Raw genomic sequence first — 21,825 nt, 5'->3', positions numbered from 1 at the left:
ACTTGGTAATCAGTGGTTTTTATTGGGCATTTACAGGGTGTAAAGCACTGTACTAAGCACTTGGTAACCAAGCGATGGTATTTACTGAGGGCTTATTGTGTGCAGAGCACTTTTACTAAGTCCTTGGGAAGGTCCAATAGAGTTGGTAAGCATGATCCCTGCTCACAAGGAGTTTAAAGGAGAGAAGAGCACTAAACTAAGCACTTGGGAGAGTAAGAGACAGTAAGAAGACCTCCAGGAATGTAATCAATCAGTGGTATTTATTGAGCGCTTACTGAGTGCACAGTAATAATAATAATTATAATAACGATGGTATTTGTCAAGCGCTTACTATGTACCAAGCACTGTTCTAAGCACTGGGGTAGATACAGGGTAATCAGGTTGTCCCACTTGGGGCTCACAGTCTTAATCAATCAATTGATTGATTGATTAATTGATTAATCAATCAATCAATCAATCAATCGTATTTATTGAGCGCTTCCTATGTGCAGAGTACATATCTATTGTTTGTACATATCTATTGGTACATATTTATTTGTACATTATTTGTACATATCTATTCTATTTATTTTATTTTGTTAGTATGTTTGGTTTTGTTCTCTGTCTCCCCCTTTTAGACTGTGAGCCCACTGTTGGGTAGGGACTGTCTCTATATGTTGCCAATTTGTACTTCCCAAGCGCTTAGTACAGTGCTCTGCACATAGTAAGCGCTCAATAAATACGATTGATGATGATGATGATGATGATGATGCATAAAAGGGGGAATCCCTTTTAGATCCCCATTTTACAGATGGGGAACTGAGAAACAGAGAAGTTAAAGTCACAAAGTCACACAGCTGATAAGTGGCGTAGCCAGGATTCGAACCCACGACCTCTGACTCCCAAGCCCGTGCTCTTTCCACTGAGCCACGCTGCTTCTCTACTCGGTACTGTACCAAGTGCTTGGGAAAGTGTGATAAATAATAATAATTATAATAATAACGGTATTTGTTAAGCACTCACTATGTGCCAAGCACTTTTCTAAGCGCTGGGGGAGATACAAGGTGATCAGGTTGTCCCACTTGGGGCTCACAGTCTTCATCCCCATTTTACAGTTGAGGGAACTGAGGCACAGAGAAGTTAAGTGACTGGCCCGAAGTCACACAGCTGATAAATGGCGGAGGCGGAATTAGAAGCCATGACCTCTGACTCCCAAGCCCGGGCTCTTTTCACTAAGCCACAATAAAGTTCAGACAAAATTCCTGTCCTCAATTTGCTCACAATGCAGTGGGTGAGACCACCAGTAGAAATAGAATATATATATATATATATATATAGCCCCTTCCTTCCTCTCCCTCGTCCCCCTCTCCGTCCCATCTTACCTCCTTCCCTTCCCCACTGCACCTGTATATATGTATATATGTTTGTACATATTTATTACTCTATTTATTTATTTATTTTACTTGTACATATCTATTCTATTTATTTTATTGTGTTAGTATGTTTGGTTTTGTTCTGTCTCCCCCTTTTAGACTGTGAGCCCACTGTTGGGTAGGGACTGTCTCTATATGTTGCCAACTTGGACTTCCCAAGTGCTTAGTACAGTGCTCTGCACACAGTAAGCGCTCAATAAATACAATATATATATATATATATATATATATATATATATATATACATATATATATAAAAAGATTTAAAGTGGAAGATACGTCAGTGGCCAATTCAGTAAAGTGCTAACAAGTGTTTCTGAGCCTTGGTGCTTGGGAAATCATCCCCCACTGCAAGGATGCAATTAAGGATGCCATTTTCCAGAATTTTCCTCTCTATCCTCCCACCACTGTTGTTGGAGTGTTCCCGATGGGAAACAAGTCTATAATAACACAAACACGGAGCTTTTATACACGTCTGGGAAAGGGCAGCTTTGTTCCTGTGAAATTGAAACCTAAGCCCCCCATCTGTTCAGGTCCTGATGCAAAATCATTTACCCTTTGCTGATCTTTCAGAAATAGAATTCTTCTAAATTCGTGATTATTCGTGATTTCATAAGGGCCTTGATTCCTTGATTCGTGATTTCATAAGGGCCTGGAAGATAGGGAGAGCAGTGGATGCAAATGGAAGTTAACTGTGGTACTTAGAGAAGCAGCGTGGCTCAGTGGAAAGAGCCCGGGTTTAGGAGTCAGAGGTCATGGGTTCTAATCCCAACTCCACCACTTGTCTGCTGTGTGACTTTGGGCAAGTCACTTAACATCTCTGGGCCTCAATGACCTCATCTGTAAAATGGGGATGAAGACTGTGAGCCCCGTGTGGGACAACCTGATTACCTTGTATCCCCGCCGCCCCCATCTCCAGCGCTTAGAATAGTGCTTGGTACATAGTAAGTGCTTAACAGATGCCATCATGTTATTATTTTAATAGAAGCACCATGGTTCAGTGGAAAGAGCACGGGCTTTGGAGTCAGAGGTCGTGGGTTCTAATTCCGTGTCTGCCACTTGTCAGCTGTGTGACTTTGGGAAAATCACTTAACTTCTCTGGGCCTCAGTTACCTCATCTGTAAAATGGGGATTAAGACTGTGAGCCCCATGTGGGACAACCTCATTACCTTGTATCCCCCCCCCCAGCACTTCAAACAGTGCTTTGCACATGGTAAGCGCTTAACAAATGCCATTATTTTTTACAGAAGCAGCGTGGCTCAGTGGAAAGAGCACGGGCTTGGGAATCAGAGGTCATGGGTTCTAATCCTGACTCCACCACTTGTCTGCTTTGCAACCTTGGGTAAATCACTTAACCTCTCTGGGCCTCAGTTACCTGATCTGTAAAACGGGGATTAAGACTGTGAGCCCCCCGTGGAACAACCTGATCACCTTGTATCACCCCCAGCGCTTAGAACAGTGCTTTGCACATAGTAAGCAGTTGATAAATGCCATCATCATTAAGCACTTACTATGTGCAAAGCACTGTTCTAAGCACTGGGGAGGTTACAAGGTAATCAGGGTGTCCCACGGGGGGCTGCCAATCCCCATTTTACAGATGAGGTAACCGAGGCACAGAGAAGTGACTTGCCCAAAATCACGGCTGACAATTGGTGGAGTCAGGATTTGAACCCATGACCTGACTCCAAAGCCCGTGCTCTTTCCACTGAGCCACGCTGCTTAATCCCCATATTACAGATGAGGCAACTGAGACACAGAGAAGTGTGTCTCAGCGCTTAGAACAGTGCTTTGCACATAATATGCTCTTAATAAATGCCATTATTATTAAGTGACTTGCCCAAAGTCACACAGGCAAGTGGCGGAGCCGGGACTAGAAGCCATGACCTTTCCACCGTGCCTCACTTTTTCTTTGAGACTTATGGTAACCAGTAAGCGCTCCCCGCAACTACTATTATAGAAATCAATCAATCAATCAATCGTATTTATTGAGCACTTACTATGTGCAGAGCACTGTACTAAGCGCTTGGGAAGTACAAATTGGCATCACATAGAGAAAGTCCCTACCCAACAGTGGGCTCAGTCTAAAAGATAACAAGATAACAAGCTGAGAACAGCAGTGGAAAGAGGGAGGAGTTCCAGGCTGATACCATCGTTGTGAGCTTGGGTTGTCAACTATGATGGGCTAACCCAGAGAAGCAGCGTGGCTCAGTGGAAAGAGCCCGGGCTTTGGAGTCAGAGGTCATGGGTTCAAATCCCAGCTCCGCCAATTGTCAGCTGAGTGACTTTGGGTCACTTCACTTCTCTGGGCCTCAGATCCCTCATCTGTAAAACGGGGATTAAGACTGTGAGCCCCACGAGGGACAACCTGATCACCTTGTAACCTCCCCAGCGCTTAGAACGGTGCTTTGCGCATAGTAAGCGCTTAATAAATGTCATTATTATTATTATTAACCCTACCTCACTACTGAGCCGTGGCTGTTTTGCTCCCTGAAATAGGCTCCACCGCAGACCAGGTCCACATAAGTCAGAAAACAGTCAAGCAGATTTATAGCCAGCCCGCCCGACATTCAGTGACTGAGCCAACGGCTTAATAATAATAATGATGGCATTTGTTAAGCGCTTACTATGTGCAAAGCACTGTTCTAAGCGCTGACTTCAGGCATTCTTGAACCGGGGAGAGAATCAATCACGCCTCTTTCACCCACACATTCCGCAAGTGATGTGAAATTTCCAATTGTCTATGTATTGCAAGACCTTCAGGCATCTCCGTTACACACATCAGAATCCCTTTCCCATTTGTAAACTGGTAAGCTTTTATTATAACAGAATGTAAGAGCAGGAAAAAAAATAGCAGGAAACATTTAGAAAACAAATTGTAGCACAACAATACTGATTTCCCAAAGACAAATGACATTCTAAGTGCACAAAATAGCAAAGAAATGTTTTCCCACTCCTTAGAAGAGATATGGTATTTCACCTGGAAGATGACATTATTCAACGCATGCCAGAAGGGTCAAGTGTTTTTAAGATTGATATTGTCGGATGCTAACTACTGATCGCCAGGATACTGTTACTATCAAAATAATGGCGTATCGAATACAGCTTACATGAAGATATATTAGCTTTTTACATTATATATAGACTTTAAATTAATATGACTATACAATTTTTAACTACTTGACAAATCATGTACAAAATATTAACAGATTCACTACATAAGTGATCATTTTGTTGCTATATTAATGGCAATCACATCGAAATGAAAAAGTACATAGGCAATGAGTGAAATGCGCAGGAATATCACTGCTGCTGTTCCATCCAGTGGTCTCTGCATCTCACAGGTCTAGCTCACTAGTTCGGGCTGAACATTTATTCTTCGCAGCACTTCCTCAGGCATACAAAAGACAGGATTCACAGGCTTTATTTGTTCCTCCCCAAGTAGTGACAGGCCAGCAATTCCAAACAATGTGTGAAATGGATCCACCTGGTGAAATACAATGGACTTTATTGGTTTACAAAGATCGGCAATTACAAATTGTTTTCCAAGTCAAACATAACAGTGAAAATAATGATTTTTTTATATTCCTTAGGTGCTTATCATGCGCCAGCACTGAACTAAGCACTGGAGAGTTAATAGATATGATCCTACAATGGACTCTTCTTTATTGGTTTACAAAGATAGGCAATTACAAATTGCTTTCAAGTCAAACATAACAGTAAAAATAATGGTTTTTTATATTTGTTAGGTGCTTATCATGTGCCAGCACTGAACTAAGCACTGGAGAGTAAATAGATATGATCCTACAATGGACTCTTCTTTACTGGTTTACAAAGATAGGCAATTACAAATTGTTTTCAAGTCAAATGTAACAGTAAAAATAATGATTTTTTATATTCGTTAGGTGCTTATCATGTGCCAGCACTGGAGAGTAGAGTTAATAGATATGATCCTACAATGGACTCTTCTTTATTGGTTTACAAAGATAGGCAATTACGAATTGTTTTCAAGTCAAGCATAACAGTAAAAATAATGTTTTTTTATATTTGTTAGGTGCTTATCACGTGCCAGCACTGAACTAAGCACTGGAGAGCAGAGTTAATAGATATGATCCTATTACTATACACAGCACCTGTATATATGTATATGTTTATACATATTTATTACTCCATTTATTTATTTATTTTATTTGTATATATCTATTCTATTTATTTTATTTTGTTAGTATGTTTGGTTTGTTCTCTGTCTCCCCCTTTTAGACTGAGCCCACAGTTGGGTAGGGACTGTCTCTATATGTTGCCAACTTGTACTTCCCAAGAGGTTAGTACAGTGCTCTGCACATAGTAAGCGCTCAATAAATACGATTGATGATGATCCTACAATGGACTCTTCTTTATTGGTTTACAAAGATAGGCAATTACAAATTGTTTTCCAGTCAAACATAACAGTAAAAATAGTGATTTTTTTATATTTGTTAAGATAGGCAATTACAAGTTGTTTTCAAGTCAATGGTAACAGTAAAACGAATGATTTTTTTATATTTGTTAGGTGCTTATCATGTACCAGCACTGAAGAGTAGAGTTGATATGATCTCTGCCCTCAGGAAATCAATCATCTAGCAGGGGAGGCTGACACTAACATGAATTACAGGTAGGGAAAGCAACCCTCACCCTGTCCTGATCACCACCCCGGGGCGGAGGGGCTGGGAGTCTCAGAATGGGTCAGAGATTTACATCTTCAGCAGAGGTGGTCAGAGACTCTAGTCTGAAGGACTCATCACCCCCACTCTGCTCCCCAGGCCCACCCTCAACGGGGGAGTCTAGTAAAGATCTGGACTGCAAACTGGTTGTGGGCAGGGAATGCCTCAACAACTGTTATATTGTGTCCCCGCCCACCCCGCAAGTACTTAGTACAGTGCTCTGCACGTGGTAGGTGCTCAATACCATGGATTAATTGCACATATGTGCTACTGGGGGAGGACACCAGGACAGTGCTATTAAGGTTTAGAAACTGAGGATGCATTCATTCATTCATCATTCATTAAGCGCTTACTATGTGCAAAGCACTGTTCTAAATGCTGGGGAGGTTACAAGGTGATTAGCTTGTCCCTCACGGGGTTCACAGTCTTCATCCCCATTCTACAGATGAAGTAACTGAGGCACAGAGAAGTTAAAGTGTCTTGCCCAGAGTCACACAGCTGACACTCGTCCGGGCCTCGATGACCTCCTCTGTCAAAAGCTTTACTTCTATTTATTCTTCTAGCTTTATTCTGATGACCTGACACCTGTTCACATGTTTTGTTCCATTGTCTGTCTCCTTCTAGACTGTGAGCCCGTTGGGTAGGAACCGTCTATATGTTGCCAACTTGTACTTCCCAAGCGCTTAGTACAGTGCTCTGCACACAGTAAGCGCTCAACAAATACGACTGATTGAATGAATTGGCGGAGCCGGGATTTGAACCCATGACCTCAGACTCCAAAGCCTGTGTTCTTTCCACTGCGCCACGCTGCTTCTCTATTCTAAGCACTGTTCTCAGTACTAAGCACTTGGGGGGATACAAACATAAGACATATTCCCTGCCTACTACAAACTTACAGTCTTGGCAGGGGGGCAGGGGGAGAGGGGGAAAGACACAGACATTAATACAGTCCCAAAGCAGACAACTGGTGGAGCCGGGATTAGAAACCATGACCTTCTGACTCCCGGGCTCTATCCACTACTCCATGGTGCTTCTGATGATATTTCCTCAGTGTTTAATCATGAATAAAGCTGGTGAATTCCAAAAACCTCTCCAACTTCACAATGGAAGGCGGCTGTACTGAAGCCCCAAAACGAGAAGGCGGTGAGGATAGTCAGAAATGCGGAATGCCAGTGACACTGTACAATTACACCAACAGAAGCACTCTGGGCATTGGAAAATGAGATTGAGTGAAACAAATACCCACTGACGTTCTGGGGTCTCACAGCTCAATCTCCTCCCCCCCCAACCCACGCAATTCAATCCAAATTAAATGAAAGTTTCACTAAAGATAGATTGGAGGTAATTTACCATATCTCCTGGCCTGTCTGCAAACCCTCCCGTCTCCTCGTCTTGACAAGCCAAAATAAAGGCACAGAGTTTCTCTCGATCAATCCAGTGAAGCCTCCCGATTATCTTCAAGGATGCTAGCACCCACCAAGAGTAACACACATCTGGCAACTGAAAGACAAAAAACAAAGATTACGGGATGGCTTGTTCTACATTATTCATTTATGACCTCATGTTCTTTAGTACGGCACGCCGCAAAAGTGTGGGGCGGTCCACATCTTAGATAACTTCTGAACTTTATTGCAAGAAATGTTGAAAAGCCCTGCCACCTGCTTAAAAGCAGAAGCTACTATTTAAAATGTTCTCAATCTTGAGGGGTTTTGTCTTTAAGGTTGAGGTAGCACCGACATTAGGAGTGGGGAAGAGCAATGCCTACACGAGTCATTTAATGATACAGAAAACAGGGGGGCCAATACCTTCTCTGGCCGTCCGTTGAGCCCTCCGGATGGCAGCTGACGCTCACAAAGCCACCAACCCAGCAAGTCCGAATTGATCTGGTGCAACTGGCCAGTGATAGCCAGAAATCCTGTGCAACAATAGATCTAAAATTACAAAATTTACACGTTAAGAGCTGTGCTTGAAGAATAACTCTCGGAGAAGGGTTAAGCACACTCGCAGGGTACTAACATCAGCATTTAAAAAACCACGCATGTTTAGAATGACCTGGCATGCATATAAACTTCTTATTTGCTTCAGGGACTATCAATCACAAAATTGACTTTCACTTTAAAATGGCTGTTAAAGTCTAGCTTAATATATATTACTAAAATAAATAATGATGGTATTCGTTAATAGCTTACTATGTGCCAAGGACTGGAAGTGGCGAGGAAGATACAAGGTAATCGGGTTGTCTCACAATCTTATTCAACATTTTATAGATGAGGGAACTGGGACCCAGAGAAGTTAAATGGTTTGCCCAAGGTCACACAGCAAACAAGTGGTGGAGCCGGGATTAGAACTCACATCCTAACTTCCAAGCCCAGGCTCTTTCCACTAAGCCACGCTACTTCTCTAACTGCACAGGTCACTTGAAACTCATCATCTGATTATTTGCACCCATTTCTCATTTGACCAACAGTATTTGGTGAGTACAGCAATATATCAAGTATTTGGGAGCACAGTAAAGGTCCTTGCTCACAAGGAGACTGCAATCTAACAAGGGAAATAAAACATTAAAAACCAATTTCAGGGAGGTGGGAGCGAGTACAGTGACGGCAAATCAAACAATCACATTTATTGAGTAATTACTGCATGCAGGGCACTGTCTGAAAGAGCTTTGGAGCGAACAAAAGTGTTAAGGGACGTGAATGGGTTGTTTTGAACAAATAGCATTTACCTGTCCAGCATGGGATTCAGACCCAGGTCTGCAGCCAAATCCACCATCGAAGTTCATGCAGGACAACACGAATTCTACAGCCTTTTCCATATTAATAGCGTCCAATTTCCCCTGAAAACCAAAGCAGGAGTTTCAACAAAATTCCAGGAACCAGGCTAAGCAAGCTATCACAGAATCTACTGAACTTACCAATAGGGCCAACGCTGCTGCAGCACAGAAAGAGAATCGTGTGTCGATTTCTCCTGGGAGGGAAAAGGCACACTGAAATTACCCACTGCACATGTTCCCGCGCACCTTCGCTGAAATTTGAACCTTCCCATGTAGGTGATGGAAAACCTGCTGTGCTGAAATTCTAAGCCTGGAATTTCAGTACATCTACCCTGTAAGATTTTTACATCTTTTTGTATTCTGCAAAACAGCCTGTTTGTTCACCAATTTAATAGACAGTTCCAGATTTACATTTTCATGTCCCTTAAAGCAGCTGTTACCTGAACTCTAACCGGCTGCTGGCGTGTCCAGCCTGCACTGTATCAGTGAGGTCTCAATCTAAAGCAGCCTACACTGAAGGCGAAATTTGGCCTGGCCCACTCTCCTCCCCTCAAATATTCAGCAAGTTTGTAAAGTCTTATTTTCCGTTATCCCCAGGCGCACAAAAATTAAAAAAAAAACTTTACAAAGCCACTAAATATTGGGGACAAAAATATTTACGTACCTTATCTTCCTAGACCCCCTCGGGTCCACGGCTCAGGGATGTTGAACCCATTACTACAGTGCATGCTACAACCTCCAGCAGACAGTTACGTCCAATCTGATCAGCTACTTACAGGGACCTGAAAAGATGAAAAGCTTAAGACTTTTTTAAACCCCACTCCAATCTCTGGACAGAGCAAATGTATTATACGATTCTTCTGTTTCTCCATTTAACATCTTTCAAGAGAGGTATTTTTTGGCATAAATTACGTTGCCAAAATGTACTAATTTCCCAAACTAAAGAGTTTGAGAGCATCTGAATTTATATTGGTCAATTCAAATGCAAACTTTCCATTATAATTCAAGGTCTCAGTAATCCTAGAGCTATAGGAATGGTAAGCATCAACTTTAGATTCAGATAATACATGCCAACACATCACTGACCTTGAAAATGAACACCTCACAATGAAACCATGAAACAAAAGTATTTTACCCCATATGTCACCAGCAAATGAACCATCTTCCTTCTGTAGACTCTGTACATATTCAACAACTTTATCTACATCGATAACATGGAGACTATCGTAAAGTGTAAGGATCTGCAAAATAAGAGAAAAGCCAATTACTGAGGATGTCTTGAATATGGCAGAACCTAAACTCCTCAAAATGTAAACCTGTTGTGGCTCGACTACCAACTATTGTACTGTACTCTCCCAATTGCTTGGTATGATGCTTAATAAATGCCACTAATAAATAAATAATATAAATATAATAAATAAATAATAATAAAGACCATGTTTCAGTTTTACAAACTGAAGGTCAAAATCTAAAGTTGTGTCTGCCAATTGTTAACGTGCTTGTTGTGGGCATGGAACATTTCTGCCACCCCTATTTTAATTACACCAAGAGTACACACCAGGAGTACAGTGCTCTGCACACTGTAAGCACTCAATACTACTCATCCACAATTGTATTTATTGAGCGCTTACTGTGTCCAGTGTACTGTACTAAGCGCTTGGGAAGTACAAGTCAGCAACACATAGAGACGGTCCCTACCCAACAACGGGCTCACATGAAGCCTGGGCTTAGTGCTTAGTTTAACTTTACTGCTGGAGATAGTAACGTTGGAAAAATATTCAGGGGAGCTAACTACCACTAGGCTCAAGATAAAATTATTCAAAAAATGTTAGGATAAGGTGGTCTGTTATTGAACAGAGATGAAAGTTATGAGGCAGAGAGTGGGACGCCCGTTGTTGGGTAGGGACCGTCCCCAGAGGTTGCCGACTTGTACTTCCCAAGCGCTTAGTACACTGCCCTGCACACAGTAAGCGCTCAATAAATGCCACTGAATGAATTGCAATAACCTATGGTGCATTCACAAACACAATGTAAAACCCAGCCAGAGTTAGAGATGTGAATTCACTTGTTCCCTCATGTCTCTTTCCCTTGATTCGCCTTTTTAGTTTCCTTCCAAACTTCCTGTCTTCACTGCTCCTACTCCTGTGTCACCTCCTGTTCTCTTTTCTAATAAACTCTTCGTTCTGAGCCCAACCTTCTTAATTTTTCTGAAACTTACTGGGAATTTTTTTTCCAGGGGGCTCATCCAGAAACAAAGAACTGAGCTTTTGGCTTTCAAAGTACAGGACCATACTCAAATAGCTGTGGTGCCAAACAGGAACTCTGATTCCCATCTCTGTACTCTCTCCTCGAGCGGAACCCTGGAAGTACTATTACTAAAAATAATTGATATGTTCCTTGTCCACAAGATCCCAGGACACTGGCAAAGCTTTCCATTGCCTTGCTTTATTACAAGGATGACTCATTCCAAGTACTTGTTAAGACCATGGTAGAGCAAAGCACTTTGGTAAGTCATTCAGCTGGTTCCAGCTGTCACCAGGAAGGGCCTGCACTTCCGTGGTCGGACAACACAAAATCAAACTTGATGCTTGGCCTCAATCATGTTTTGTTTGTAGATGGGGGTTTTGTCTTCCCTATATAAAAAAGTACTGGATCTGAAGGTATTTTCCCAGTTTCAAAAAACCCCAGCTCATCAGTTCACAAAGCCCTGCCACTCCATCACCCTCAGAAAATCGTGTAACCCTATCAAGATGTCTTTTTGAGGTAAAGGGGCATAAACCATTGTTTTCCAAGGTCTCAGAGTAATTCTAGAGCTAATGTGGTGATAAACATCAACTTTAGATTCAGATAATACATGCCAACCACCATTGACCTTGGGAGCTACTTCCTCCGTCTATAAACTAAGTACTCTCTCCTAGAAAGTGTCCGTGTGCCGATTTATACCTTATGTAACGTTGAAAGAGCACATCATCACTCTTTTAAAAGCCAAGAAATGTCCATTAAAGGTCCCTAAAACGAATCGTCCATTGTCTTTATGGACAAATTAACTTTCTGTAGATGTTGGATCGAGTCCCCTGAGAATAATCCAGTGAATGATTTATTTCAACTTGTATAAAAAAATCCAAAACGTGACAATGAACAGGCCACTTCCAAGGACAGAAAGCAATTTAAAAATTGATTTAGAAAAGAGATGGCAAGACCATTTCAACGCAATATCGTAAATGAAATACAATTGCCAGCAAGGCATGTAGAGACAATTACCTGGACAGCACTCAGTGTATATAAAAGGTGGGGATCATGTCCTATACTAGCACTTATTCCTCCAGACTCGTGTTGGCACGATTTGATGAATGAAAGGATTTCTTCTTTGTTCATCCGATGAAGCTGACCCATAAGATCCATTACTGTCAACCCCCAGTAGACACCGCTCATCCTCAGGTATTCAGACATACAATATTCCTAAAATGCAAAATTCAGGGAATCGAAAAAGTTGCATGAAGTGACAAAGAGTTCATCTTGCAAATGAATCCAAATCTGAAGAAATAAAAGATCTTTTCAAGTCAAAATCAGTGGAATGCAATCAGGTAAGAAAGGTTTGAGCTTTGACTTACAACAAAATCCTTCTAGCTGGGACAGAATTCAAGTCCTTGACCCAAGTTTAAAATTCGGGTTAAATTTATCCTCCATAAATTTCAGAATATCCAATAGTCCTGGCTTAACTCTTTTGCCAGTGGAAGCTAAACTTATTCCACAATGAAGGAAAGCCCCAGTAGGCACATACTTGAGATCCCAAAAATGATTTCAGAACTTTACTAGTGCCCAAAAGGAAAAAGTAAATCTATTCTATAACACAGCTGTTACTGAGAGCTGTATGTTTTTAAAACATACAGAGTAATAAATAATAATAATAAAATAATAATCTGAATAAATAATTGTGGTATTTGTTAGGGGCTAAGTGTCAAGCACTTTACTAGGCATAGTGGGGCAGATACAAGAGAAGCAGCATGGCACAGTGGAAAGACATTGGGCTTTGGAGTTAGAGGTCATGAGTTCAAATCTCCACTCGTCAGCTGTGTGACTTTGGGCAAGTCACTTAACTTCTCTGTGCCTCAGTTACCTCATCTGTGAAATGGGGATTAAGACTGCGAGCCCCACTAGTGCTTAGAACAGTGCTTTGGACATAGTAAGTGCTTAATAAATGCCATCATTATTATTAGAGATACAATGCAATCAGCAAGTTTCTGTACCACAAGGGCTTTAGTCCTAGGAAAGACCAGGTATTTAATATCTATTTTACAGATGGGGAAACTGAGGCAGAGAAGTTAATGACTCGCCCGTGGTCACAACAGCATTAAAACCCTAGTAATCTTCACTAGGTCAAACTACTCTGGCATTTCCCAGGAAGCAGAGGGGATGTCTTGGACAGAGTCCTACAGTTGTGTGGGGCAGAAGCAATTTTCCTCTTACAGTGGAATGAATTGCTTCTTTCTCCAAGCTACACAGGATAAGAAGCCTCTTTAAGTAAGCTCGTGGAAGAAAGTGGAGGGAGGGGTTTGCTATGCTACTGGCATATTTGACAAAAATATATTATCAGACAACGTGCTTAATTGGTCTCTCATACTTCAAAAAACTCAGGCAGTAGTCCCAATTTCACATCTTTACCCCTTTCTAAATAAATGGATCACTGAAGAGCCCCTTTTTACATTTTCCTAAGTACCTCGCCTCAAAAGTAGGTTCTACTACAGTCACTGATTACATGTTTCAGGGTCTCAGAGTAATTCTAGAGCTGAAGTGGTAATTAGCATCAACTTTAGATTCAGGTAATACATGCCAACACATCATTGACCCTGCAAACCACTGCCTAGGTCCCCACAGCACTTCAGAGTGGAGCCCACAGAAAATGTTAAAGTTAATGAAAACTGCAAAAAGCAAATTAAAATTACTGACAAGCTTACCAAAATAAGAATGAGGGGGACCCATAATCCTTAATTAACAAAAGTTGCGACAGTGAATCATCACAAAAACGAAATATTGATACATACATAATCATCTTTCTTCGATCCATATGACACAATATAGTCAGCATGTTTCTCCAGGAACAGTGTACTCGGAGCATCAGATTTGATTACTACATCCTTCTGCGGCGTCCCCTTTCAATAAACCAAAAATTCTGTTCAAATTTTGCATATCACAGAAGACTTACACTCCTGATCAGAAACCCTATGGCATCAATAGTCTTAATAATAAGAAGAACTGAAGATTCGGGCAGCGAGTTTTCTCATGCCTCAGAGTAATTCTAGAGCTAACTGGTGATAAACATCAACTTTAGAATCAGAATACATGCCAAATCATCATTGACAGAGAAAACTCTTGACCTTCACTGCCCCCAGATATCGCCTCCCTATTTACAATCACTGCACGTGATGTGACTCTTTTAGATAAGTAATCAGGAGACTCCAATTCTTGCATGACAAATTAGGCTTGCAAAGATTCTGAAAACTCTCAGATGCAAACAGGCTCTGTCTCCTAAAAATTATTTACAAATTTAACTCTTCTATATTATTCATTTCTTAAGCACTTTGTAAGTACCAAAACAGTTTGATAGTCTCAGAATTACAGGTGCACGGCCTAAGGTTCACTCAATCATATTTATTGAGCGCTTACTGTGTGCAGAGCACTGTACTAAGCGCTTGGGAAGTATAAGATGACATAGAGACGGTCCCTACCCAACAACGGGCTCACAGTCTAGAGATGAGGGGAGAATGGGGGTGTGAAAAAGGGGCGGGAGGAAGGGGGTAAAGAAGGTCTGGGAGGGGAGAAAAGGGTGTGTGAAATAATGGGGTGCAAAAAAACTGAGAAGAGGGTGTAAAAAGGAGCTGGGGGAGGGGAATGGGGGTGTGAAAAGGGGCCTGGAGGGTGAAAAGGGGCTGGGGGGGGGGGGTGAAAAGGGGCTGGGGAAAGAGGGGAATAGGGGTGTGAAAAGGAGCTGGGGGTGTGGAAAGGGGCTGGGGAAAGAGGGGAATGGGGGTGTGAAAAGGGGACTGGAGGGTGAATCAATCAATCAATTGTATTTATTGAGCACTTACTGTGTGCAGAGCACTGTACTAAGCGCTTGGGAAGTACAAGCTGACAGTCCCTAGCCAACAGTGGGCTCACAGTCTAGAAGGGGGAGACAGACAACAAAACCAAACATCCTAACAAAATTAATTAAATAGAATAGACATGTACAAGATAGAGTAATAAATATGTACACACATATATACAGGTGCTGTGGGGAAGGGAAGGAGGTAAGATGGGGGGGGTGGCGAGGGGGACGAGGGGGAGGGGAAGGAATGGGCTCAGTGTGGGAAGGCCTCCTGGAGGAGGTGAGCTCTCAGTAGGGCCTTGAAGGGAGGAAGAGAGCTAGCTTGGCGGATGGGCAGAGGGAGGGCATTCCCAGGCCAGGGAGAGGACGTGGGCCGGGGGTCGACTGCGGGACAGGAAGGCTGAGTAGGTGCTAATCGTTAATGTAACTTGGTGATAACAAGGGCCTTTTCCCCGGGGTGCGGGGGGGGGGGGGGGGGGGGGGGGGGGGGGGGGGGTCAGTCTGGACTCTTGTCAGTCAGGATTGACAGAGTCAGTCAGGTGAAAAGGGGGTGGGGAGAGGGGAATAGGGGTGTGAAAAGGGGCTGCGGGAGAGGAGAGTGCGGGGTGAAAAGGGGCTGGGGAGGAAGAAGTTGATGGTGGTGGTATGGGGGGGTTTAGATGTCCCCTCCTCAAAAATCTCCAGTGGCTACGAATCAATCTGCGCATCAGGCAGAAACTCCTCACCCTGGGCTTCAAGGCTGTCCATCCCCTCGCCCCCTCCTACCTCACCTCCCTTCTCTCCTTCTCCAGCCCAGCCCGCACCCTCCGCTCCTCTGCCGCTCACCTCCTCACCATACCTCGTTCTTGCCTATCCCGCCATCGACCCCCGGCCCACATCCTCCCCCGGGCCTGGAATGCCCTCCCTCTGCCCACCGGCCAAACTAGCTCTCTTCCTCCCTTCAAGGCCCTACTGAGAGCTCACCTCCTCCAGGAGGCCTTCCCAGACTGAGCCCCTTCCTTCCTCTCCCCCTCGTCCCCCTCTCCATCCCATCTTACCTCCTTCGCTTCCCCACAGCACCTGTATATATGTTTGTACATATTTATTACTCTAATTATTTACTTATTTTATTTTTACATATCTATTTATTTTATTTTGTATGTTTGGTTTTGTTCTCTGTCTCCCCGTTTTAGAGCCCACTGTTGGGTAGGGACTGTCTCCATATGTTGCCAATTTGTACTTCCCAAGCGCTTAGTACAGTGCTCTGCACATAGTAAGCACTCAATAAATACGACTGATGATGATGATGATGTCCGGGTTTTCTCCCCAGGCCCTTTATTAAATGCCAGGGTGAAGGCTAGGGGCTTGGAAGTCAGGATTGTCTATTGCTGAATTGTACTTTTCAAGTGCTTAGTACAGTGCTTTGTACAGTAAGCACTCAATATGATTGACAGAATGAACGGGTTTTAATCCCGGCTCCGCCCACTTGCCTGTGTGGCTTTGGGCGAGGCACTGAGTCCACTCCAGCGCTTTCAACAGTGCCTGGCACATAGTAAGCGCTAAAATACCATGATTAAAAATAAAAAAAATAACTGTGGTATCTGTTAAGCGCTTACTATGTGTCAAGCAGAGTTCAAAGCGCTGGGGTGGATACGGCGTGCTTAGAGAAGCAGCGTGGCTCAGTGGAAAGAGCCCGGGCTTTGGAGTCGGAGGTCATGGGTTCGAATTCTGCCTCCACCACATCTGCTGTGTGACCTTCATCATCATCATCAATCGTATTTATTGAGCGCTTACTGTGTGCAGAGCATTGTACTAAGCGCTTGGGAAGTACAAATTGGCAACATATAGAGACAGTCCCTACCCAACAGTGGGCTCACGGCCTAAAAGGGGGAGACAAAACCAAACATACTACAAAATAATAGAATAGATATGTACAAGTAAAATAAATAGAGTAATAAATATGTACAAACATATATACATATATACAGGTGCTGTGGGGAAGGGAAGGAGGTAAGGTGGGGGGGGTTGGAGACCTTGGGCAAGTCACTTAACTTCTCTGAGCCTCAGTTACCTCATCTTGTAAAATGGGGATTTAGAGTGACCCCCCCCCCCCCCCCCCCCCGTGGGACAACCTGATCAATCAATCGTATTTATTGAGCGCTTACTGTGCGCAGAACACTGTACTAAGCGCTTGAGAAGTACAAGTTGACAACATATAAAGACAGTCCCTACCCAACAGTGGGCTCACAGTCTAGAACCTGATCACCTTGTATCCCCCCACAATGCTTAGAACAGTGCTTTGCATAGTAAACGCTTAACAAATGCCATCATTATTACTATTACAAGGTGATCAGGTTGTCCCACGTGGGGTTCCATCTTAATTCCCATTTTCCAGATGAGGTGACAGGCACAGAGAAGTTATGTGACTTGCCCAATGTCACACAGCCGACAAGCGGCGGAGGCAGGATTAGAATCCAGGCCGCCTGACCCCCAAACTCGGGCTCTTGCCGCTAAACCACCATTTTCTGGATTTTCTGGCAGCCCGCGGCCTCTTCACCTCACCAAGAGGCGGCGAGGCTTAGTGGAAGGAACCCGGGCTTGGGAGTCAAAGGTCGTGGGTTCTAATCCCGCCTACGCCACATTCCTGCTATGTGACTTTGGGCAAACCGCTTCTCTGTGCCTGTTACCTCATCTGGAAAGTGGGGGTGCAGACTTTGAGCTCCACGTGGGACAACCTGATCACCTTGTATCTACCCCAGTGCCTAGAACAGTGCTTGGCACATAGTAGGCGCTTAACAAATCTGTCTCCCCCATATTCATCACTATTTTTTTATTTTACTTGTACGTATCTATTCTATTTTATTTTGTTAGCATGTTTGGTTTCAGGTGATCAGGTTGTCCAACGTGGAGCTCAGTCTTAATCCCCATTTTACAGATAAGGTAATTGAGGCTCAGAAGTTAAACAACTTGCCAAAGGTCACACAGCAGACACGTGGCGGAATCGGGATTCGAACCCATGACCTCTGACTCCAAAGCCCGTGCTGTTTCCGCTGAGCCACGCTGCTTCTCTAAGGACGCTGTATCCACCCCAGAGATGGAGGCCCAGAGAAGTGAAGTGACTTGCCCAGAGTCACACAGCTGACAATTGCCGGAGTCGGGATTTGAACCCATGACCTGACTCCAAAGCCCGTGCAGAGCACTGTACTAAGCGATTGGAAAACACAATTCGGCAACAGAGACAATCCCTGTCCAACAACGGGCTCACAGTGTAGAATCAATCAATCGTATTTATTAAGTGCTTACTGTGTGCAGAGCACTGTCCATTCATTCAATCGTATTTATTGAGCACTTACTGTGTGCAGAGCACTGTTCATTCATTCATTCAATCGTATTTATTGAGCATTTACTGTGTGCAGAGCACTGTTCATTCATTCATTCAATCGTATTTATTGAGCACTTACTGTGTGCAGAACACTGTTCATTCATTCTATCATATTTATTGAGCGCTTACTGTGTGCAGAGCACTCTTCATTCATTCATTAGAACAGTGCTTGGCACATAGTAAGCGCTTAATAAATGCCATCATTATTATTAATCAATCGTATTTATTGGGCACTTACTGTGTGTGCAGGGCACTGTTCATTCATTCATTCCATCGTATTTATTGAGCTCTGTGTCCTGAGCACTGTTCATTCATTCATTCGAACAGTGCTTGGCATATAGCGCTTAATAAATGCCATCATTATTATTAATCAATCAATCGTATTTATTGGGCACTTACTGTGTGCAGGGCACTGTTCATTCATTCATTCATTCTATCGTATTTACTGAGCGCTTACTGTGTGCTGAGCACTGTTCATTCATTCATTAGAACGGTGCTTAGCACATAGTAAGCGCTTAATAAATGCCATCATTATTATTAATCAATCAATCGTACTTATTGGGCACTTACTGTGTGCAGGGCACTGTTCATTCATTCTATCGTATTTATTGAGTGCTTGCTGTGTGCAGAGCACTGTTCATTCATTCATTCGAACAGTGGTTGGCACATAGTAAGCGCTTAATAAATGCCATCATTATTATTATTAATCAATCGGTCGTATTCATTGGGCACTTACTGTGTGCACGGCACTGTTCATTCATTCATTCTATCGTATTTATTGAGTGCTTACTGTGTGCAGAGCACCGTTCATTCATTCATTCGAGCAGTGGTTGGCACATAGTAAGCGCTTAATAAATGCCATCATTATTATCATTAACCAATCAATCGTATTCATTGGGCACTTACTGTGTGCAGAGCACTGTTCATTCATTCATTCTATCGTATTTATTGAGTGCTTACTGAGTGCAGAGCACTGTTCATTCATTCATTAGAACGGTGCTTGGCACATAGTAAGCGCTTAACAGTCAATCAATCAATCGTATTTATTGAGCGCTTACTGTGTGCAGAGCACTGTACTAAGCGCTTGGGAAGTACAAGTTGGCAACATACAGAGACAGTCCCTACCCAACAGTGGGCTCACAGTCTAAAAGGGGGAGGCAGACAACAAAACCGAAGATACTAACAAAATAAAATCAATAGAATAGATATGTACAAGTAAAATAGAGTAATAAATATGTACAAACATATATACATATATACAGGTGCTGTGGGGAAGGGAAGGAGGTAAGATGGGGGGATGGAGAGGGGGAGATGGGGGGCATGGAGAGAGGGAAGATGGGGGGATGGAGAGAGGGATGGGGGATGGATTGAGAAGCAGCATGGCATAGTGGATAAAGTCTGGGCCTGGGACTCTGAAGGTCATGAGTTCTAATCCTGGCCCCGCCACTTTTCTGCTGTGTGATCTTGACAAAGTCACTTCACTGCTCTGTGCCTCAGTTACCTCATCTATCAAATGGGGATGGAGACTGTGAGCCCCACGTGGGAGGGGGACTGTGTCCAACCCGATTTGCTTGTATCTCTCCCAGCGCTTAATCACCATCAATCGTATTTACTGAGCGCTTACTCTGTGCAGAGCACTGTACTAAGCGCTTGGGAAGTACAAATTGGCAACATATAGAGACAGTCCCTACCCAACAGTGGGCTCACAGTCTAAAAGATAAAGGCATTTATTAAAGTGCTTACTATGTGCAATGCACTGTTCTACGTGCTAGGAGGTTACAAGGGGATCAGGTTGTCCCCCAGGGGGCTCAGTCTTAATCCCCATTTTCCAGATGAGGGAACTGAGGCCCAGAGAAGTGAAATGACTTGCCCGAAGTCACACAGCTGACAACTGGCGGAGCCGGGATTTGAACCCATGACCTCTGTCTCCAAAGGCCGGGCTCTTTCCGCTGAGCCACGCTGCTCCTCCTTAATCCAGTGCTCGGCACATACGAAGTGCTTAAAATTGCCGTAATTATTATAATTTGAGGACAAAAAAATACCATCATCATCAATCGTATTTATTGAGCGCTTACTATGTGCAGAGCACTGGACTAAGCGCTTGGGAAGTACAAATTGGCAACATATAGAGACAGTCCATCATGATTATTATTAAAAATAGAATTACGGCTATAGACACATTAACAGAAAAATACGTAGAGTAATAAACAGGAATAATACAGAGAAGGTGGGGGTGGGGGGTGAGGCCTACTCCCTCCCTCCATCCGCCACTTACCATGTCTGCGCCCAAAAGGACAGCGAGGCGCGCGGGCGGGCCAGAGGTTATTCCCCCGGCGCATGCGCAACAGCGGGGCGCGCCTGCGCACTGGCCCCCGGCGCCCCGCCCTAACCGCCAAGGGCCGGGCCCCCGGGAGGGGAGGTGGGGGGGGCTGGAGCTCTGCGCAGGCGTAGTGACACGTCTGCCCGCTCGACGAGGCCCGAACGGCCCTGTGCGCTTGCGCGGCCCGGAATGGGCGTTCGTTCGTTCGTTCGTGTTTATTGAGCGCTTGCTGTGTGCAGAGCACTCTTCATTCATTCATTCATTCATTCATTCATTCGTATTTATTGAGCGCTTACTGTGTGCAGAGCACTCTTCATTCATTCATTCATTCATTCATTCATTCAATCGTATTCATTGAGCGCTTACTGGGTGCCGAGCACTCTTCATTCATTCATTCATTCGTTCATTCATTCATTCATTCAATCGTATTTATTGAGCGCTTACTGTGTGCAGAGCACTCTTCATTCATTCATTCATTCATTCATTCATTCGTATTCATTGAGCGCTTACTGGGTGCCGAGCACTCTTCATTCATTCATTCATTCGTTCATTCATTCATTCATTCAATCGTATTTATTGAGCGCTTACTGTGTGCAGAGCACTCTTCATTCATTCATTCATTCATTCAATCGTATTTATTGAGCGCTTACTGTGTGCAGAGCACTCTTCATTCATTCATTCAATCGTATTTATTGAGCGCTTACTGTGTGCAGAGCACTCTTCATTCATTCATTCATTCATTCATTCATTCTATCGTATTCGTTGAGCGCTTACTGTGTGCAGAGTACTCTTCATTCATTCATTCATTCATTCATTCTATTGTATTTATTGAGCACTTACTGTGTGCCGAGCACTGTTCATTCATTCGATCGTATTTATTGAGCGCTTACTGTGTGCAGAGCACTCCTCATTCATTCATTCATTCATTCATTCATTCTATCGTATTTATTGAGCGCTTACTGTGTGCCGAGCACTGTTCATTCATTCGATCGTATTTAGTGAGCGCTTACTGTGTGCAGAGCACTCTTCATTCATTCAACGTATTTATTGAGCACTTTTACTGTGCGCAGAGCACTCATTCATTCGATTGTATTTATTGAGCACACTGTGTGCAGAGCACTCTTCATTCAATCGTATTTATTGAGCGCTTACTGTGTGCCAAGCACTCTTCACTCAT

The 21,825-nt window shown here is 43.4% G+C and overlaps 1 protein-coding gene and 5 non-coding genes across 6 annotated transcripts; all 6 read right to left on the bottom strand.

The window, feature by feature from the left end:
* Positions 1-4,303: 4,303 nt before the first annotated feature.
* On the bottom strand, positions 4,304-20,683 carry RABGGTB (Rab geranylgeranyltransferase subunit beta). Its single transcript, XM_038745816.1, has 9 exons — positions 20,604-20,683; positions 13,925-14,032; positions 12,144-12,341; positions 10,018-10,123; positions 9,024-9,076; positions 8,835-8,945; positions 7,915-8,040; positions 7,460-7,609; positions 4,304-4,896 (listed from the first exon to the last, which is right to left on the bottom strand). The coding sequence occupies exons 1-9, from the start codon at positions 20,604-20,606 to the stop codon at positions 4,756-4,758; spliced, it is 996 nt and encodes a 331-aa protein (XP_038601744.1). The 5' UTR covers positions 20,607-20,683; the 3' UTR covers positions 4,304-4,755.
* LOC119927593 lies at positions 6,129-6,194 on the bottom strand. The gene has a single exon (XR_005450580.1). It is a non-coding gene; the product is annotated as a small nucleolar RNA SNORD52 (small nucleolar RNA).
* On the bottom strand, positions 9,888-9,969 carry LOC119927596. The gene has a single exon (XR_005450583.1). It is a non-coding gene; the product is annotated as a small nucleolar RNA SNORD45 (small nucleolar RNA).
* Positions 11,673-11,755, bottom strand: LOC119927595. Its single transcript, XR_005450582.1, has one exon. It is a non-coding gene; the product is annotated as a small nucleolar RNA SNORD45 (small nucleolar RNA).
* LOC119927594 lies at positions 13,646-13,729 on the bottom strand. The gene has a single exon (XR_005450581.1). It is a non-coding gene; the product is annotated as a small nucleolar RNA SNORD45 (small nucleolar RNA).
* On the bottom strand, positions 14,162-14,242 carry LOC119927597. Its single transcript, XR_005450584.1, has one exon. It is a non-coding gene; the product is annotated as a small nucleolar RNA SNORD45 (small nucleolar RNA).
* Positions 20,684-21,825: the final 1,142 nt, after the last annotated feature.

This window comes from Tachyglossus aculeatus, chromosome 4, assembly GCF_015852505.1.
Source record: "Tachyglossus aculeatus isolate mTacAcu1 chromosome 4, mTacAcu1.pri, whole genome shotgun sequence".
NCBI lineage: Eukaryota > Metazoa > Chordata > Mammalia > Monotremata > Tachyglossidae > Tachyglossus > Tachyglossus aculeatus.
Note: the sequence above shows the minus strand (reverse complement) of the source record. Positions and strands in the feature narration are given on the sequence as shown.

Excerpts from the sequence above, each read along its gene's own strand:
- RABGGTB (XM_038745816.1), bottom strand. Across the intron at positions 12,342-13,924 it reads GATCGAAGAAAGATGATTAT|GAATATTGTATGTCTGAATA; the intron begins GTATGTATCAAT and ends TTTGCATTTTAG. Across the intron at positions 7,610-7,914 it reads TCAACGGACGGCCAGAGAAG|TTGCCAGATGTGTGTTACTC; the intron begins GTATTGGCCCCC and ends TTTGTCTTTCAG.